This window comes from Podarcis bocagei, assembly GCF_964188305.1.
Source record: "Podarcis bocagei genome assembly, chromosome: 12".
NCBI lineage: Eukaryota > Metazoa > Chordata > Lepidosauria > Squamata > Lacertidae > Podarcis > Podarcis bocagei.
In genome coordinates this window covers 37,827,683-37,844,567 of record NC_138137.1, presented here as the reverse complement: position 1 = coordinate 37,844,567, position 16,885 = coordinate 37,827,683, and the positions used below count along the sequence as shown (strand labels likewise).

The window sequence follows — 16,885 nt, the reverse complement described above, 5'->3', positions numbered from 1 at the left end:
AACCCATTTCTTATGTTCCTAAAAAACTAAGTGATGTACAATGGACCCTTTCCACAGGTTCACAAGTCAAAAGTATTATGAAATGAAAGCTTGTTCAAAAAAGGATGTGAAGGCCTAGGATTTCACAGACGATGGGCATCTAGTAGACAAGGATCTGACTGTAAGGGAGTTCACTTGCTCGCAAGCACTGTTTATGTAGACTGTGTGGCAAAACCTATTCAGCAACACCAAATGTCCCTTGGGAAAGCCTTGCCCTGGACAATTCAGAAAAAAGTTAAGTCTTGCTTACACCTGAAGATCAGAGGGACTGGCTATCCCTCTGTACTAAAAGTGTCAAGAGCTTGCTGTGAGCCACTGTTGTTTGCTAATTATCCCATTGTGATTGGAGACCCATGGACAGTTTTATGGTACTACAAACTTACAGTATGGGCAAATTTATTGTTCTGGGACCACATGAGCCATGTACTTACTTCTAGTTGTACTGTCAAATAAAACTGAGCTGTATCTCTTCCATTTTGTAGTCTGGATTTCTGTTCCAGTGTACATGGCTTCTTTGATGCAGACAACTTTCCTATTTCTGAGACTGCAATATTCCCCAAGAATAAGTCCCTTAGACCTCAGCTGGATTACATCTGAGTAGACATGTATAGCATGTTGTGAATTTCATGTTAGACTTAAACAACATGAAAGTAGAGCAGTCTGACAGCAAATTATTTTGGCACAAAGTAATATTTTCTGTTAGTTTATGCTAGGGACTAGTGCAAACATCAAGTTTCTTCCAGCTCAGACTTTGGTAACTTGCCTATGGATAGCGATGTGACCAACAAAAACTGTATCTGCAGGACGTCAAGAGGAATCTAATATTTGAGAGTGTATGAATAAATATTTGGTTATTTAAATAGGTTGCTCTTTCAAGTACCGAATAATTCTTCACTCTCTAATGTTATGTAAATCATTGTTGCAGTTTTTCATGCAAAATTGCACACTAAATTCCCATTCTCAGCATTTTAGCAAATTCAGTCTAGGATATGTGGATAATGAGAATCACAAAAAGCAGCAGGGGTAATCAACTTATACGATGTAGCTATGTATGAACAGAACTTTGTAAGAGTCGTTAATAAAGACCTGCAGCAGTTATTATGGAATAATAAGATATTAGAGGCATTTTTAGTGGTTTCTTATAATTTGGCAGCACCACATGGGGGCAATTAACACAGTTTCCAACCACACAGAATAGATAAAATCCAGCACATCTTAGGAGCAAATGTTAGGTGATAAACAAGCAAACTACTTGATGCCCTAAACTAACATTATGGGTACCTGATTACAGAGGCCTTTAGATTTCTATAGCTATTATTAAAGGCATAAGAAAGACTTTTTTGTATAGCATTTTGTCACTGCTAGACATTTATGTTTAATATATTTGATTAGTCTGAAACAACAGAGGAAACTCAAACAACTATATGGGGGGGGTATAGAGTAGCACTGTACTCTGTGAATGAAACTTGCATCAGGAATTGATTTCCCACTGAAGAGAAAATCAAAGACTGAATGACACAGATCCAAAATTCCCTTCCATGGATGGAATGAGTTCACATTTATGAAACATAACTTTTCCACCTATAAACTTCCACTGCAGCCTCCTGCATTCCACACCATATTGTGGCCTTCCTTCATTTTATGATCTTTTAGATGTGGCAGCCATTTTGTGCTATGCTACACCCAACACACAGCTATTTTATGACTGATGCCCACAACACTTCCACAGAATTCAAAATGTGCCCACTGGCCCCTAAAGGTTAGTGATCCCTTTACAATATATTTTGGTGTTAAATAGCCACAAAAGATATGCCCATTTAATGTCTGGTCAGAAATTGGTTCAAAGGAAATGTGATCTAACAGTCAAACTTCCATTTGGAAAGAAAAGGAAAAATCTTCATAAACGTTTCATGTCACTCTAAGCAAGCATACCTGAAATGGCTCTGAACTCTCAACGTAGAGCACTTCCTTTATCCATCTGTCGCCTTGATCACCAAATGTTTGCCACAGCAGCTGCCCCCTTGTATTGCTCACAGTTCTCTGGGAAACTGCCAGCCTGTAAATGTGCTTTCCAAACATATGATAATGGAAGCGAAAAATGCAGCTTTTCTTTCCATGTGCAAAGGTGGAGTTAAAGACTGGGCTTAGCAAAGCGGCTTGGTTTTGGAACATCTGTGGCTCTGAAGACTCAATGTAAAGATAATGCCCTTTGGCTGTGCCCAAAGTGTGGTCCTTCATTGGCCCGGTGTTAAAAGTGGAGGTTGGCCCTTGGTTTCTGGTCCAGTCGAAGTCATCATCCACATCTTGTTCCCAGTTGCAGAGGCCAAGTTCAAAGTCGCACTGCAGCTCAGTTGCTGAAACCAGTGAATGTATATGCCTTTGATTTTTAAATGCCAGAGAGATGCCACATTCTCTCCCCCCCCCCCCGGAACACCACAGGTCAATACTATATGTGGGGCATTCTGCACAGAAGAAACTGGTGGCTGCCAGTTGTCAGCTGCTGAGAGGAGCTCTACTCACACCCATGACAGCAGAACTTCAAAAACAGAACTTTGTTGTTTTTAAACGGGCTGCTGCCACTCTTGCTAACAGTAAACCCCCCCCCTCTGTACCTTGTACACATCCCATCTCCCAGAACTAGCCACCTGTGAATGCAGGCAGCAAATTTGGTGAGGCCACTTTCACTCAAGCAATACTGTCATATGTATCTATTTTTGGACACTTTCAATGACGAACGATAACTAACTTACATTGGTTAGTGTAAACTAATGGGATGTGTTAAATTGTTAGGCTTCTCATGCAGAAAATTCAACTGATTTCCTACTTATTCTTAGCACTATGCTAAGAATAAGGCACCATTTAAAAGTTTGTAGGAAATCAGCAAATGTTAAGCCCAAGTGAGCAAAGGACTGCATTTTCTAAAATTCAGTTTCCACAGGCCTTGGTTTCTTTATGGGTGCAATCCTTCCCTCTTCTAAGTACTCAGTGTGCTAGGTCTACTGAAGTGAACAGAACTGTGATATCGCCTGAGACGCAAGCACAAGATTTACTCAGTGCTTGAAGTTGACCATTGCAATTTAAGGGGAAATGTTTCAATGTCTTACCGCATTTGTCTTCATCAGACCCATCTCCACAGTCATCAACAAGATCACACAATAACAAACTGTCGATGCAAGCCTTTGAGTCTTGGCACCAGAAATGATCAGGGCCTTCGCAGTTTAATGCTGGAGGTGGCATTGCACAGTTCTCAAAAGTTATATCATCAATTGCTGAGACACCATCATAAAATCCAAGGCTGACTTTATCTAGAGATAATTGAAATGGGTGTGGAAGGCGGCCAAGTTGAATGAAACCCTTTAGCCACTGATCTCCTTGATTGTAATATATCCTCCAAAGGGCTGTAGGATCTTTTTGTCCATCAACAAGCAATTGCATTTCTGCTGCTCCAACTGATAGTCCATAGTTGTAATACCTGAGAAGGGAGTCTAAAAGTTAGGGATCAACACCAACAATACACTGAACAAATGCACACAGAGAGACCAAATTTGCTCTCAAACACCTTTTTTTTTGTAGTGTACCTATGCTTTGCTTGAGACACCAGGTTGTTACTTGAATTGACGCAGTTTAATCATGTGAGAAGGATAGACTGTCTTTCCTGACAATTATTGTTGGCCTTTTTTTGACCCTTCCAATACTAATACTGCATATAAAGAGATTTACATACAAAAAACAAATGCAGTATCTGTATAATTCATTAATACTAAGCAGAATTATAGCTGAAATGAGTCTAACCAATTGGTGCTATTTAAAGTGCGTAAGATCAGGAACACTGGCTTATCTACTCTTAATCAGGCTTCAGATTTTTAATCATTTAAACACTTTGAATTTGAGAGAACTTTGGATTTTTGAAGGGAATTTAAAATGTCATGGGCTCACAGAGACAGAAATGGCTAAGGTATTTTCAAGGATACAGAAACTCGAAAACTACAGTCAAGGAGTTCAAGTTTCATTGTTAATCAGCCTGGTATGATCCTCTTTCTATTTCCTTTAAGAAGGACTGCTGGAAGGCTGAAGCCAGAAAGAACAAAACAGAAAAATCAGCCCCAAGAACGTTAAACAATCCAGTCAGAAAGAACTAGGAAATGATTTCTGACTGAAGTCCAAAATAAAATTAGAATTCACAAAATAATAGAGATGCTGTTGTTTAAATAGCACAAAATATTAATTAAATGATTTTAATTCAATTGAGTCTGGGGCCGTACCAACACTCATGATTTTTAACGTTAAGGGTTAAGGAATGGTTCTGATAACCATATGGCCACATGACGTTCTACTTTTAACATTTATAATGCCTTATTAAAATGTGACACCAGAGGGCGCTGCAGAGCAACCAGCAACTAGTAGTAGGGAGACAGTGTTTTGATAGAGGTAAGAAAAGGTTTACTTTAGAAGTATGTCCTGTAACATTTTCGAACAATATATCTAATATTGTTCTAATAACATTAAACAGGTCAGTGTAGATCCAGCCTAGAATTTAGTACACTACCACATGAAATACTTTGAATAGTTTGAAATCAATGATTTTGTCAGAGCAGTGGTGCAAGACCTGGTGCTATATCAATGTAATATGGTAATCATTGTAATAAACCAGGAGTTACACTAGTAGAAATGGGCCATAATCAGAATATACCAAGTAGTCAGACGTAGAAGCTGTAAATGTGTTCAAAGGGTTTAACATTTTTCTTGGGTGGTGAATTTATCCAAATCTACTTTCAAAACAAATACTAAAAATGCATTCCACATATTGCAGAACAAAGCACATACAATGACAAACACTGCCCTCTTTTTCATTTAAAAGGCAGCCGTGTCTTCCTCTAAACACAAAAATCAAACTTCATTCATACCAGAAGGTCATTGTGCAATCTGATCCAGCCTGGCTGAATTTTGGGCTTCGTAGCTGTGCAGTCTGTGAGAAACTGCTGCTGTTTCTTAGAATGAACATAAAGTGGCCTGTTAAGAAGAGCAAAATGAAATTATGTTCCCACTAAGTACATATAATAATGAATAATAATAATTTTATTATTTATACCCCGCCCATCTGACTGGGTTTTCACAGCAAATCTGGGTGGCTTACCACATATCTAAAAACATAATAAAGAAAAAAAAAAGCCACACAAATCTGTACTACATCCCTTGAAAAGTGTTCTGACATAAAATTGCACCTATGGATGGTTTTCCTACTTGAGATTGATTGAGATCATGCCTGGCATGACTATGTAGCAACCTTAGCCACATGTCCTGTATTTACTTTTAAAATAATGCTTTTTTTCCTGGTTTTCCAATAAGTGCCAGGTGACTGGGTCTAGGAGTCACCACCATTTTCATTCCTATAATGCCCCCAATATTGTGGGAAATTAAAATGGTGGTGGCTCCAAGACTTTGTCATCCCCTGATCATTAGAGTGCATTATGCTGCTGCCCACCATAACCACCAGGAAAACATTCCAGAGAAACCCCCTTATATAGGATAGGAACCACCAAAGAATATTGTGCTGATGTTCCACTCACACCTGAAGCTGGCCATGGGTAAGACCTTACCTGCAGGTTGGTTATAGGTGTGGTCCCGTGCTGGAGCTTGCTTCTGGAAAGCAGGGGGTAGACCGCTTCTGGAGCTCCTTACCCAATCAAATGCATCACCCCTGGCTGTTTCCATCCAGCCACAGCTGTCTGTTTCAAAGTCACATTTAGCAGCTGGAATATATTTATTTATTTTAGTCTGCGTCAATTTATCTGACAGGCTAACAACCAGTATATGCAGAAGGACAAGATCAGTTGGAAGGGGAGGTGAACTGGAATGCGCCTAATTAGAAAGTGCTGTTCTGATGCCCCATAGCCCTGCAACCACCACACTACTTCCTATGCTGTTCTGGAGGGTTCCTCAACCTTCCAAGGCAGTTATTTGGAGGTGCAAGGGACGCACAGGGAAGGGAGACCCAAGAGCACCTGGTTCTATGAACAAAACAGAGTTTGCACAACTTGTACACTTAAAAACAAATTGGTGGGCCAAGGGATCAAAGAAAGTCCATGTATGATCTAGAGTAGGCTTCCTCAACCTCAGCCCTCCAGATGTTTTGAGACTACAATTCCCATCATCCCTGACCATTGGTCCTGCTAGCTAGGGATCATGGGAGTTGTAGGCCAAAAACATCTGGAGGGCCGAGGTTAAGGAAGCCTGATCTAGAGTATTATTTAGCTTTGAACAGGTGTGTTCACAAGCTCCAGCTTTGCTCCTGTTTCCACATGCCAGACATGTGTGAATCATCCTTATCAAATCAGTTAGAACACTATAGAGCCCTGCTGTGAGTGTCTGTATTAAGAGAGAGACAAGACTGTTTTAAGAAAGCAAAGCTGGAAGCAAAGCTGAATTCCTCCTTTGAAAAGTGAAGCTCTAGATATCACTTTCTGAGGTTCTGTTATTCTGACGAGTCATTTTCAATTTTAGTTTTAACCTGAGAAGTAGCCACAACTGTACACAAAGACATCAATAAAGACGCTGGGTGAAAGTGCTTCACCTTCTGCGTGGTTTGTCTTAATTAACTGATCCTCCTAATGAAATAGCCATAAGGCTATTGACATGCACATTTAAAGATCTTTAAGCATGAATTACAGATCAATGTGTTTTCACTTACAGCACAGGGCTTCGTCACTGCCATCTGGGCAATCAGGAGTGAAATCACAAAACTTGTCAGAAGTAATACAGTCTCCATTCTTACATGCCAACAATCCAGGTGGACAATAAAGAGATGAAGAATCAGAGGTTTCCAACATGGTTGCCCCTTAAAAAAACAGCAACACAGTTGCTTATTCTTGCCAGGAAAAAAACCAGCAGATAAAACTTTAAGTATTATCTACAGAACACATTTGCCATATTTTTAGCTCAGGGGTAGAGCACATGCTTTGTATGCAAAAAGTTCCAAGACTGAGTTCCTAGTATTTCCAGATAAATGGGTCAGGTAGCAGGAGATAGAAAAGCTCTCTGCTTGAGACCCTGGAGATCAGCTCTCAGTCAGAGAAAACAGTACTAGACTAGATGTTAATCCTACTCAGAGTAGATCCACTGAAATAAGTGGGCATGACTTTCTTAATAACATTAATTCCCGTAGGTTTACACTGAATAAAACATAGTTGAATTTCACCCAGTGAGTAAACTTTTGTTGGCTATAACCCCCAATCCTTTCCTGCCTTAGCAACACTTCTTCTTTCCTTTCAACTAATGTAGTCAATATATTCTTCAGTCTGCAGAAGTAGTGGGGTTTTAATTCAATGTTTGTTGCTGTATGATCAGGAGAAAGGCTTGCAAAATTGTCCTGATCTTGTGGGCCATCGATGGTCAATGGCTTTACAAATCCATAGCTTAGATTCTGCAGGTTCCATGACAGTCAGAAGGTTGTGTACCTCATGCCAAATTCTGCACATACTGAATCACATAATAATGTGAGTCCTGCATTGGACTACATCTGATAAGACTTCTGTAAATTATTCTCCTGCATGAGGTGAGAACTGAGAGACTCCCTACTCGATATTCCTTCACTGTTTTGAATACTGCTAGCTATTCACACAGGACCCTTATGTCTAATTGGGGAATACTCATGTACAAACCCATGCACACAGGCTCAAAGTGTGATGTCCAAGATGTCCAATATACAGTCTAGAGATTAAATATGTGATTTGGGTCTTTATGTACAGAACTGTATGTGCATATGCACCAACTGGGCATGCATGTAAGGCAGCATGGAGGCAAGCAAAGCTTGCCCCACCCTTCTTAGGGTATACTTGAGTATCTGTCATTGGCCATTGAATAGATGTAAACTCTGACATGCATGATTCTAAGACATCCTCAAAACATAGGTACTGATACAAAAACCTATACTTGGGAATCAGCTACATAGCTGTGTTTTAAGCACATTATACAAATGTGACACTAGATGGTGATTGTGAACAAATTCAATATATATTTTAAAACTTAAAAAAAACACAACATTTTCATAGCGTTTTTTATGTGTCTAGATTCCACCCCAGAACGCACACAAAAATCAATCATATGGAACCAAACAAAAACCAAATCACAAAACCTTATAAACTTGTAATAAGCCTGCTGATTCCAGCTAAGATGGCAGCCCTTTATCAACTCAACTGGGAGTAAGTGCCATTGAACTTCACTCCATGGAACTTACTTCTGCGTAGACATGTATAGAATGACGCTGTAACTATACCATGCCTAAGTAATATATTTTTGTGGAAGCATAAACAAAGGGAGAACAATTAAATAGGTCAGCAAACCAATTTGAAAATGCTGCTCTGTACTTACCTTTTTGTTCAGTACTTGAAAATGATTTATAATTAGTCCTACAGGCCTTTGTTATACTGATGTCATCAACAGCAACAAAGGCTTTTGTTGACTGAACAGTGGCTTGTAGAATTATCTGCAATACCAATAAAATAACCTTAAATACACTTGAAGTTAAATTCCATTTGCAAATAGCCTGGGATTTTTTCAAAAGAATATGCAACTATTTTAGCAAACATAGATATGTCAATTCCTCAAGTCTCGTTAATAATTACATGTAGTATTGAACTACGGTATGTAATCTAAAAAATATTATCTCACTCCAAAGTCAAAACATAAGCCTCATTCATCAATCAATCAACTATTGCAGTCCAAACACCCAACAGAGTTCAATGCATACAATATACAGTCATAGCATATAAAATACATTAAAAGCACACAAACTGCTTGGACAGATCATAAGACTTTTCAGACTTTTGTCTAATACAAATTGATTCTGATCTTGGCCACCTCAGACAGAAACTTGGCAACAGCCAAAGTCACACTAGGAATCCTATCATCCAGTAGGAACTTGGAATAGAAATGGCATAGAATCTCCCTGTAGATTTGCCAATAGTGGGTTACTCATATGTTGTCAGGTCTGCTTATAGTCTTCAGGACAGGAGAATGTGCTTCGTGCATTCTACTTCCTGATTACTACAGGGAGAAAATATTGCAAAGTAAGGAACAGCGGTAAATTTACCTCGGGGCATTTCCGAGGGGAACACATTAAATCTGGGCATAGTAAAAAGTCTACGATAATTGACAACTGTTAAATTCTTTAAATATTCAGCTGTGAAAAACAACCCGACATACTGTATACTCATGACATTCGGTGAGCAGGATGAGTATGAACAGGCCTGCAAATCACAGAAGGCAATATCCCACAATCTTTGTTTTACTGAATTAAGAGCAGTGTAATACCCCATTATGTAAGAGAAGGTCTGAGGACAAACCAATTGAAGCATCTTTTGGGGCAATAAGTTTGGACCAACAACTGAAGTACTCATCCTGAGATAAATGTAGGAGTGACCCTGTGCCCAGTTTGAAAACACTGGCATTAAGCCAGTCAGAATTCTATTCAGTATTCCAAGATCAAGAGCACTGCTTGAAAGAATATCATGCACATACAATATATACAAATATCATGGCTTAGGAGATTGGGGGATATGGATCAGACTAGTTTAGAAGCCCATCATAACTATGCTAGTCATATATCAACCTCAACAAGGGAATGCAGGTCACACAGAGAGAAACACGTCTAAGGTTTGCATTACTCTCTACTTCCACACCTCTGAACTGTAAAAACTCAAGAGGAAAAGAAAGGCAACTGAAAAATAGGGTAAAGAAGTGCATAATCCAAGTGGAAAGGGGGTCAATTTCACAACGCACAAACATCCACCATCCAAACATCTCAAGGGCTAAGGAAGGGACCATAAAAAGTCATTACATCCAATACCCAATTCATACAACAGGGCCTCAGCAACCATGTTAGCGGGACATTAGAACAGGCTGCCTGAGTTACACGGCTTTCTAGATGAGCCGAAGTTGTTGTTTGCAATTCAGTTTGATTCTCCCATTAATTCATTTTTGTCATCCCCACCGAAGCCAACAAGGCATTTTCACAATGAGAAATAATATCTGTTGTGATATTTTGTGTAAACACATAATGGCTGACAGCTAACAAATAGAGCCACATTTTATTGCGGGGGTCACTGGAGGGCTATGCGTTGCCCTGTTGAGAAATAGCTGTGTGCTTAAGGGCCTCATAGAAGTGAAATATGACTGAAGCACAATGCTTAAAACAGAAGCCTCTCTTGCGCTATAAATATTTATGGTGTCCAAGATGAAGCGAAGTGGGCTTGTGCAGTAAGGGTGCTTTTTATGGTACATTAGCTCAACAGCAGACTCCACATTAGAATCACAGAGAGTTGGGGTGGACGGGAGGAACGACAGTGACGTGTTCTGAGGAATTCATATGTCATTTTAAGAACTTGGCTAGAGAAACATTGCCCATCAGTGGCAATACCATAATTGTCACTGGTGGGGAAGCTGCCAAGTTATTAACACACATGTATGGCAACTTAGGGCACTGTCAACAGGGTATAACATCCCCTAGATAGGAGTGGGAAGGCCTGCATTGTCGCCTGCTCTCCTATGCTGCTCAACTCTCTGCTCCTCAGACTAGGAAAAAACTAACCTACACAAAGGAATGCAGCTAAGGAGTGGCTGAGTGGGGAAAGCCTTTGAGTCAGAAGTCATAGCCAAGTACAATTCAATAAATCTTGGCTTCAACAACTTCCTATTGGTAAGGCTCTGGTAACCTAAGCAACAGAGCTGCCATTTATGCCCACCTTTGCACACTGTTAGGGAAAGGGAGGAAGGTGCAAGATGACAGAGGAAAACTGAAGGTAGGGAAGATACGCTGCAGAGGAGGCCAACAAGGAAAGAAAGCATCCAGAATTCACCAGGCATTCTCAAGATTATTATTTTTTAAAGTGCAATTCAGCCCAGCCTGAGCTGAGATGTTGGGAGCTTGCCTATTCCTACTTATGTTGTTAGTTTAGACATAACATCATATTTGCCAGGTACTGGTATATTGCAGGGACCAAAAAAATGGTGACAACACTGTAAGTGGAACACCATAAATGAAGTTACTAAAAAGGCTGTGCATGATTAATGAGCCTGAAAGGATCAGTTTCACATAGACTATGATGGAGAACCCATGGTCCTCCTGTTGGACTCCAGGTCCCATTAGTGACAACAAGTATGGCTAAGGATGATTGGGGGTGTAGTTCAGCAACATCAGGAGGATCCTACTCCGGCTATGAACCTGATCTGACTCCTAAAACAATTTTATCTAGCCTGGCACCCCTACCAAATTTCAGTCAAAGTATGTGGAAAGTCTCACTCATACCAAAAATAAAATATTTTTCAAACCTTGTAAGAAAATATATTCTACATCATCTTTTTAAATTTTATATAACTGAATATCAACATCATTGGAAAGCTCTTCCTCCTACTTTCCTACAGAGTCTGACCAGCTGTGAAGGGATTTAGCTTCTGGATGTGTGTATAGAAATCATAATGGCTCCTGAGAAACTGGCAAGCCCTTCTCTAAATGCTACTTACAACTATCTACTAGAATAAACATGATCTCTAGAAATGTGAAATTCTGAATTTTCTGAAATTGTTTCTAAACCAATCTTAGATACATACTATATCATACTATCTAGGAACATTCTCCTTTATTTTTCCTTTCAGCTGAAGTAATGTATTGGGTTGGATCCATACCAAGTTAGTTGAATTTAAGTCCCACTTAAATCAATGGAACAAATTAGTTTTAATTTCAAATTATCTCCATAGGAACTAGGACAACCGGCTTAATCTGGATCCAGCCAACTACATTGTTATTGTTAAAGTTTTAAAGTTATTTTGCAATGAGGAATACCAGCAGCAAATAACCACTTGTGTACACTTGTACCGTGGTGCAGGTAAGGGGCTTACCTGAAAAGGTCCTACAATTTCATCACCAGTGATATTTCTTAAAAGGACATTTGCTTTTGTCCACTGCATTGTGCTCTTGAAAGGCTTTGAGTTATGTAAGCTTTGCAAATCCCCATCAACAGGAGTTCGAAGAAAGACACTCAGCTGGGAATCCTGGGACAACTGATACCAAAATCTCATCTGTTGGAAGGATTTTTAAAATGAAATTATGAACCCCTTCAATGGATCACAGAACAATCAACTGTGAATGCACAGTATCTTTCCACGTACCCTTTAATCACAAATCTAATGTAACTGACCTGCAAGCATCCTCCAGTCTCCCCCCCAAACCGACTGGGCTTTTAATTTGTCATTGTCAAACACTTAGAAACTTTGAGGTTGCAGCACAGAAGAAGAACCTTTCTTTGGCCTTTTCTCAGAGTCAAGAGCTGGCAGAGAAGCTGCCAGTGCCTCTTGCAGTGGGGGGAAATATGGGGAAGGGGCCAGTAGCAATGCTGCTACTGCTGCAAAGAGGAAGATGGGGAACACAAGGGGCTCTCCAGTGGGTGAGTTCCAGTGTCAGCAGGGGCACTGGCAGGGACATTGACAGTGGGGTGAGGGCATTTGTTATACCATGCCAAAGACCCCCTGAAATTTGGTGTTGACCCTGCCCAAGGGCATCTTGCAGGCTGCTATTGGGGTGGATTGGGCTAGGACTGGGCTTGGCCCTCCAGGTGTTGTTGGTGTATAAGTTCCTGTCCCCAACCACTGATCATGCAGGCTGGGGATAAAGGGACTTGTAATCTATCATCATCTGGTGGGGGCTACATGTTTCCCAACCCTGGGCTAAAAGCAACATATGGTCTAATTCAGTTGGCTAAACAGGAAGACAAAAACTGCTTATGCAAAGGACGGCAAGGAAATATCACAAAGTTACCTGGCAATACAGAGCATCGCTGGGGAGTTTTGTAAAGACTGGGCTGCTGAGGTGAGAAATTATAGGCTTAGTGTTTGCCTCCGGTGAGCCAGTCACATAAATAAAGGTTCCTGAAATATAAAATAGGGAGGTTGTTAGGAACATTCATTGACTGAAAACATAAATGACATGAGCATGCCTTTAATGCACTTCTTGGGGACATTCTTCTTCAAGCCTTGTTGATAAGGTCTTATTCAGACCTAAAAATAAATTATGTCCTGTGCATACAAGCCTAGGTGTATTTCTGGCTTGTGCGCTTCATCCTTCCCTCTCCTCTGGCATGGAAGATCAGAAGTTTTTGCTTCCATTTTTAATGAACAACAGTTAAGTATTACGTCTGAATGCGGACAAACTGGTTACTCTTATCTAGGTATTGGCGAAACTGCCACATCAGTTTGCATTTTGCTTTAAGAACCTGTGAAAATTCATCAGCATTTCTGTGTGAATTTCTCCAAATACATGCACTTTTGTATAGAATTTTGCCTAATGCACACACACACAAAGCAATTTCCCCCAGTATAATGCTTTCATGTATATCATTTTCACCATTCTGTGCTTTTTTACACACACTTTAATATACATATTTTTATTTACATCGCTTGGCTAGAGAACTGCAAGTGGAAAATTGGAAGAAGTGCAAATTTAACAGGAGAACCCTTTTTTGCTTCAGATAACATTTCACAAAGTGCCAACTGAATTGAATCCCCCCTCCCCCCCCCCCGTTTCTGATCTTAACTATAGTTTACTGAAACAGGCCAACTTCAAACTATAGTTTATGAAGCTTCCTTGTTTTAATAAATCGTAATTATGATTAGCCACAGTTTAGAGGTAAAAGCAATGCTAACTGTGGTTAGATTAAATTGGAAGCTGAAATTTCAGATCTCTTCCTCACGGCCACACCAGGAGTGGGGAGGGACAGCACACAAACTCAAGGCTCATGTATGAAACAAGAGAACACTGCATTCAGTTTCTGCTTGCAGGTTTCCCATAGACATCTAGTTGACCACTGTAAGAGCAGAATGTTGAACTAGATGGGCCTTTGGTCTGATCCAGCAGGGTTCTTCTTAGGTTCTTAAGCTCTTCTTGTTTATTATTATATTTGTACCCAGTCATAGTAAGTTTTGTAAATTCTCAGCAAACTTCAGAAGCTGACTCTTAGACTATTAATCCTCTCATCCTTTCCAGCACCACTGTTCCTATCAGACTTTCACCCATCCCCTCCACCACAATCCTGTATGGCTGCTTTTTAACTTTAAATAAAAGGCATGAGAGCTAATGATGGATCCCCTGATATCTCATCTAGTTTGGCCCTTAGATTTTAAACCAACGAAAGAGACATTACATGCTGAGTCATGGAGTGATTAATTGCTTTGCCCGAAGTACTCTTCTTCCACTGGCACTACTCAAAGAGATCACTCTGGCGTTTATTGTTCAAACGCTGATTGATGCTGAAGGGGCCTCTGCTCCCTTTTCACCCATCTCCCACTATTAGCACAAGGCTTGTTTTCAGGGCAGAGTACATAAGGTCTCATCTGGGAAGACAAAAGTATGCTTCCATTGCCCTATACAGTGTTGCAAACTATGTTTGGAATTAATGTAGTGCACAGACGATCAATTAAATTGAGCAAACAAAGCAAATTCTGCATTACAACTAGTGCATATATACCGCTAATGAAGCTCTAGTCCTGAACAAGCAACAATAGCTTGATAACTTTGAAAGTTATCAGGAGGAAGAGATGAAACTCATTGTAATGAAAATGCCTTTCCCCCACATTTACAACTGTTTCTCTTGGTCCCATGTGGCGCTGAAATTGACTAGACCATAGCACATTATTTTGGTTTAATTATTTCACTTGTAAGAGAACTGCAAATTTAAAGCTCCATGAGACCAGTCCTACTTGGTCTTGAATGTGTTTGAGAGATTTAATGCATGCCATTAATAGAAAAATGTCTTTAAAAAGAATAATTTAAAGTTATTGAAATCGTGTGGAACCGTTGCCCAAAAATGGGCACCCGTGTTCTGCTTTTCTTCCTTATTGAAGCACTACATGATAATTTGCACGGATAAAGGATTTGTATGCCATGTATGCACCAAGGCGTTTCCATCTGCAGCAGCGCAACTGGATGCCTTCATCTGCTCCACCTGCAACAAAACATGTATCTCCTGTATCAGTCTTTGCAACCACAGTAAGCACTGCAACCTTCCAAGAGTTTGACTTCAGCCCCAACGGCACACTCCTCCATTTTATCTACCCTCCATTGTCTCCTGAGACAGACGGACGCCAGCAGCAATGCACTGAATTACCCATATACATTGAATTAACTGTATGTGCAGCTAATTACACATGCATGCCATTTGTATGTGTGTCACACTAAATGCTCTGTGATAAAAAGGAAAACATGTCATGAAAAATGATCATTCATTTATTTATAAAAGATGAGGTGTCAGGCTTTGGTAAGGAGGCATGAGGCTCTGACAGAGTGCCTGAGCACACCCACCTCCTTCCCAAAGCTGGGAAAGCACTAACTAGGCTTTGGGAAGGAATTCTAGGACCCTGTGAGAGCCCTGCACACCTCCTTCCCAAAGCCCAGCGTTTCATTTACCCGGCTTAGGGAAGAACCACCCTGCTCTAACTAATTGTAGTTTCCCATTTCATTCCAACCAGGTAACTAGTTATCAGCTTCAGAACAAGCCAGAAGATTAAACCATGGTTTAAAGTTGGTTGGATATTGTGGCTCTAGAAGCTCCTGGTGCATGCATGGGCAAAAAGCTTATTCATATCTCAGATTATTATATTGAGATATAATCATCTCAACTTGGACATTATCTGTTCTCAACCACATTGAATCATCTATTATGTATGTTATTCAGTTTCTCTCATCAACCTGCCAGCACAGGCTAGTACTTTTAAAGCATGTTAGCAGTCTTACAGATCATGGAAGCCCAAAGCATGAGCTGGATTTTTTCTCAAGAAGCCCACAGGCTTGACATTGTTATTTGTGCTAGTGGGATGGGGGAAGCTTAATTAAAGATCTAATCAGGACTGTCAAACTATCAGCCTGTGGATTTGAGCGACTACAGGTATGCACTATGTAGGAGATAACATCTTTGAGAGTTTTTAGAACGGAGCATTTTAGATGACAATGGTACTGTTCTACTAAAAAAAACAAAAAAAAAAACCAGCTGGCAAGCTTCCACAGAAATCTACATCTTACCTATTAATGGTATACCAAAATCACCAATATTATGGAATGCCAGAGTCCTTTCCAGTGCTATAGTTCTGTGATTAGGTGGACCTAAATCTCATTGATTCAGGAGCATTTAGGATTGACTGCTATCATTCTACATGACCCAAATAGCTGTCTGTCTTTACCCAGTGAAAGAAGAACTAACCTTAGAGCTGGTAATAATTTGCACATTGGGCAGTGCCTGATGGCAAATCAGTCAGTGACAGCAACAGTAGGGACGAGTGAATGTGTCTTATTTCTGGTTCACATTACTTTCACAGGTTTTTACCTATAATTCTGTCCTGTTTGATTCCTGTATTAATCTGAATTTTTAAAACATCCTCTCAAACTGCATATTTAAATGTGCATTTTTTACCAATATATGCATTTAAAAGCATACTGTTTATGTTTAAGCCACTGGAAATACAAAGTAATTTGGTCCCCAAGACTGCATATTTGAAAGTTAATACATATATACATACAATGTGTTTGAAAGCTCAGAAAAATGCTGTAGCATCTCACCCTTATTGCTGCTAGTTGTATGATCTGTTCCAGGAAGGAGGGAATCCCCAGAAGTTTGTGCTTTCATTATCTTCCACTGTACATCCTTTGTGTTCAGTGTCTTCCATTCGCAAAGGTCAGACTCAAAGTCACAGAGAGTGTAATTTGCTATTGAAAAAACAAACACAAATAGAGTCAAGTGGGTGGGTGGGAAACTGATACAAAAATGTCACTGCATTATTATCTAAATTAATCTGTCTTAATAAAGCA

The 16,885-nt window shown here is 39.9% G+C and overlaps 1 protein-coding gene across 1 annotated transcript in view; it reads right to left on the bottom strand.

The window, feature by feature from the left end:
- MALRD1 (MAM and LDL receptor class A domain containing 1) overlaps positions 1-16,885 on the bottom strand; it is a 233,336-nt gene that overhangs the window by 176,304 nt on the left and 40,147 nt on the right. The window contains exons 11-19 of the mRNA XM_081163119.1: positions 16,637-16,783; positions 12,848-12,957; positions 11,932-12,111; positions 8,407-8,521; positions 6,728-6,874; positions 5,637-5,789; positions 4,944-5,049; positions 3,144-3,511; positions 1,972-2,393 (exon numbers count right to left, since the gene is read on the bottom strand). Coding sequence (XP_081019245.1) covers positions 1,972-2,393; positions 3,144-3,511; positions 4,944-5,049; positions 5,637-5,789; positions 6,728-6,874; positions 8,407-8,521; positions 11,932-12,111; positions 12,848-12,957; positions 16,637-16,783 — 1,748 coding nt within the window. The remainder of the gene's footprint in view (positions 1-1,971; positions 2,394-3,143; positions 3,512-4,943; positions 5,050-5,636; positions 5,790-6,727; positions 6,875-8,406; positions 8,522-11,931; positions 12,112-12,847; positions 12,958-16,636; positions 16,784-16,885) is intronic.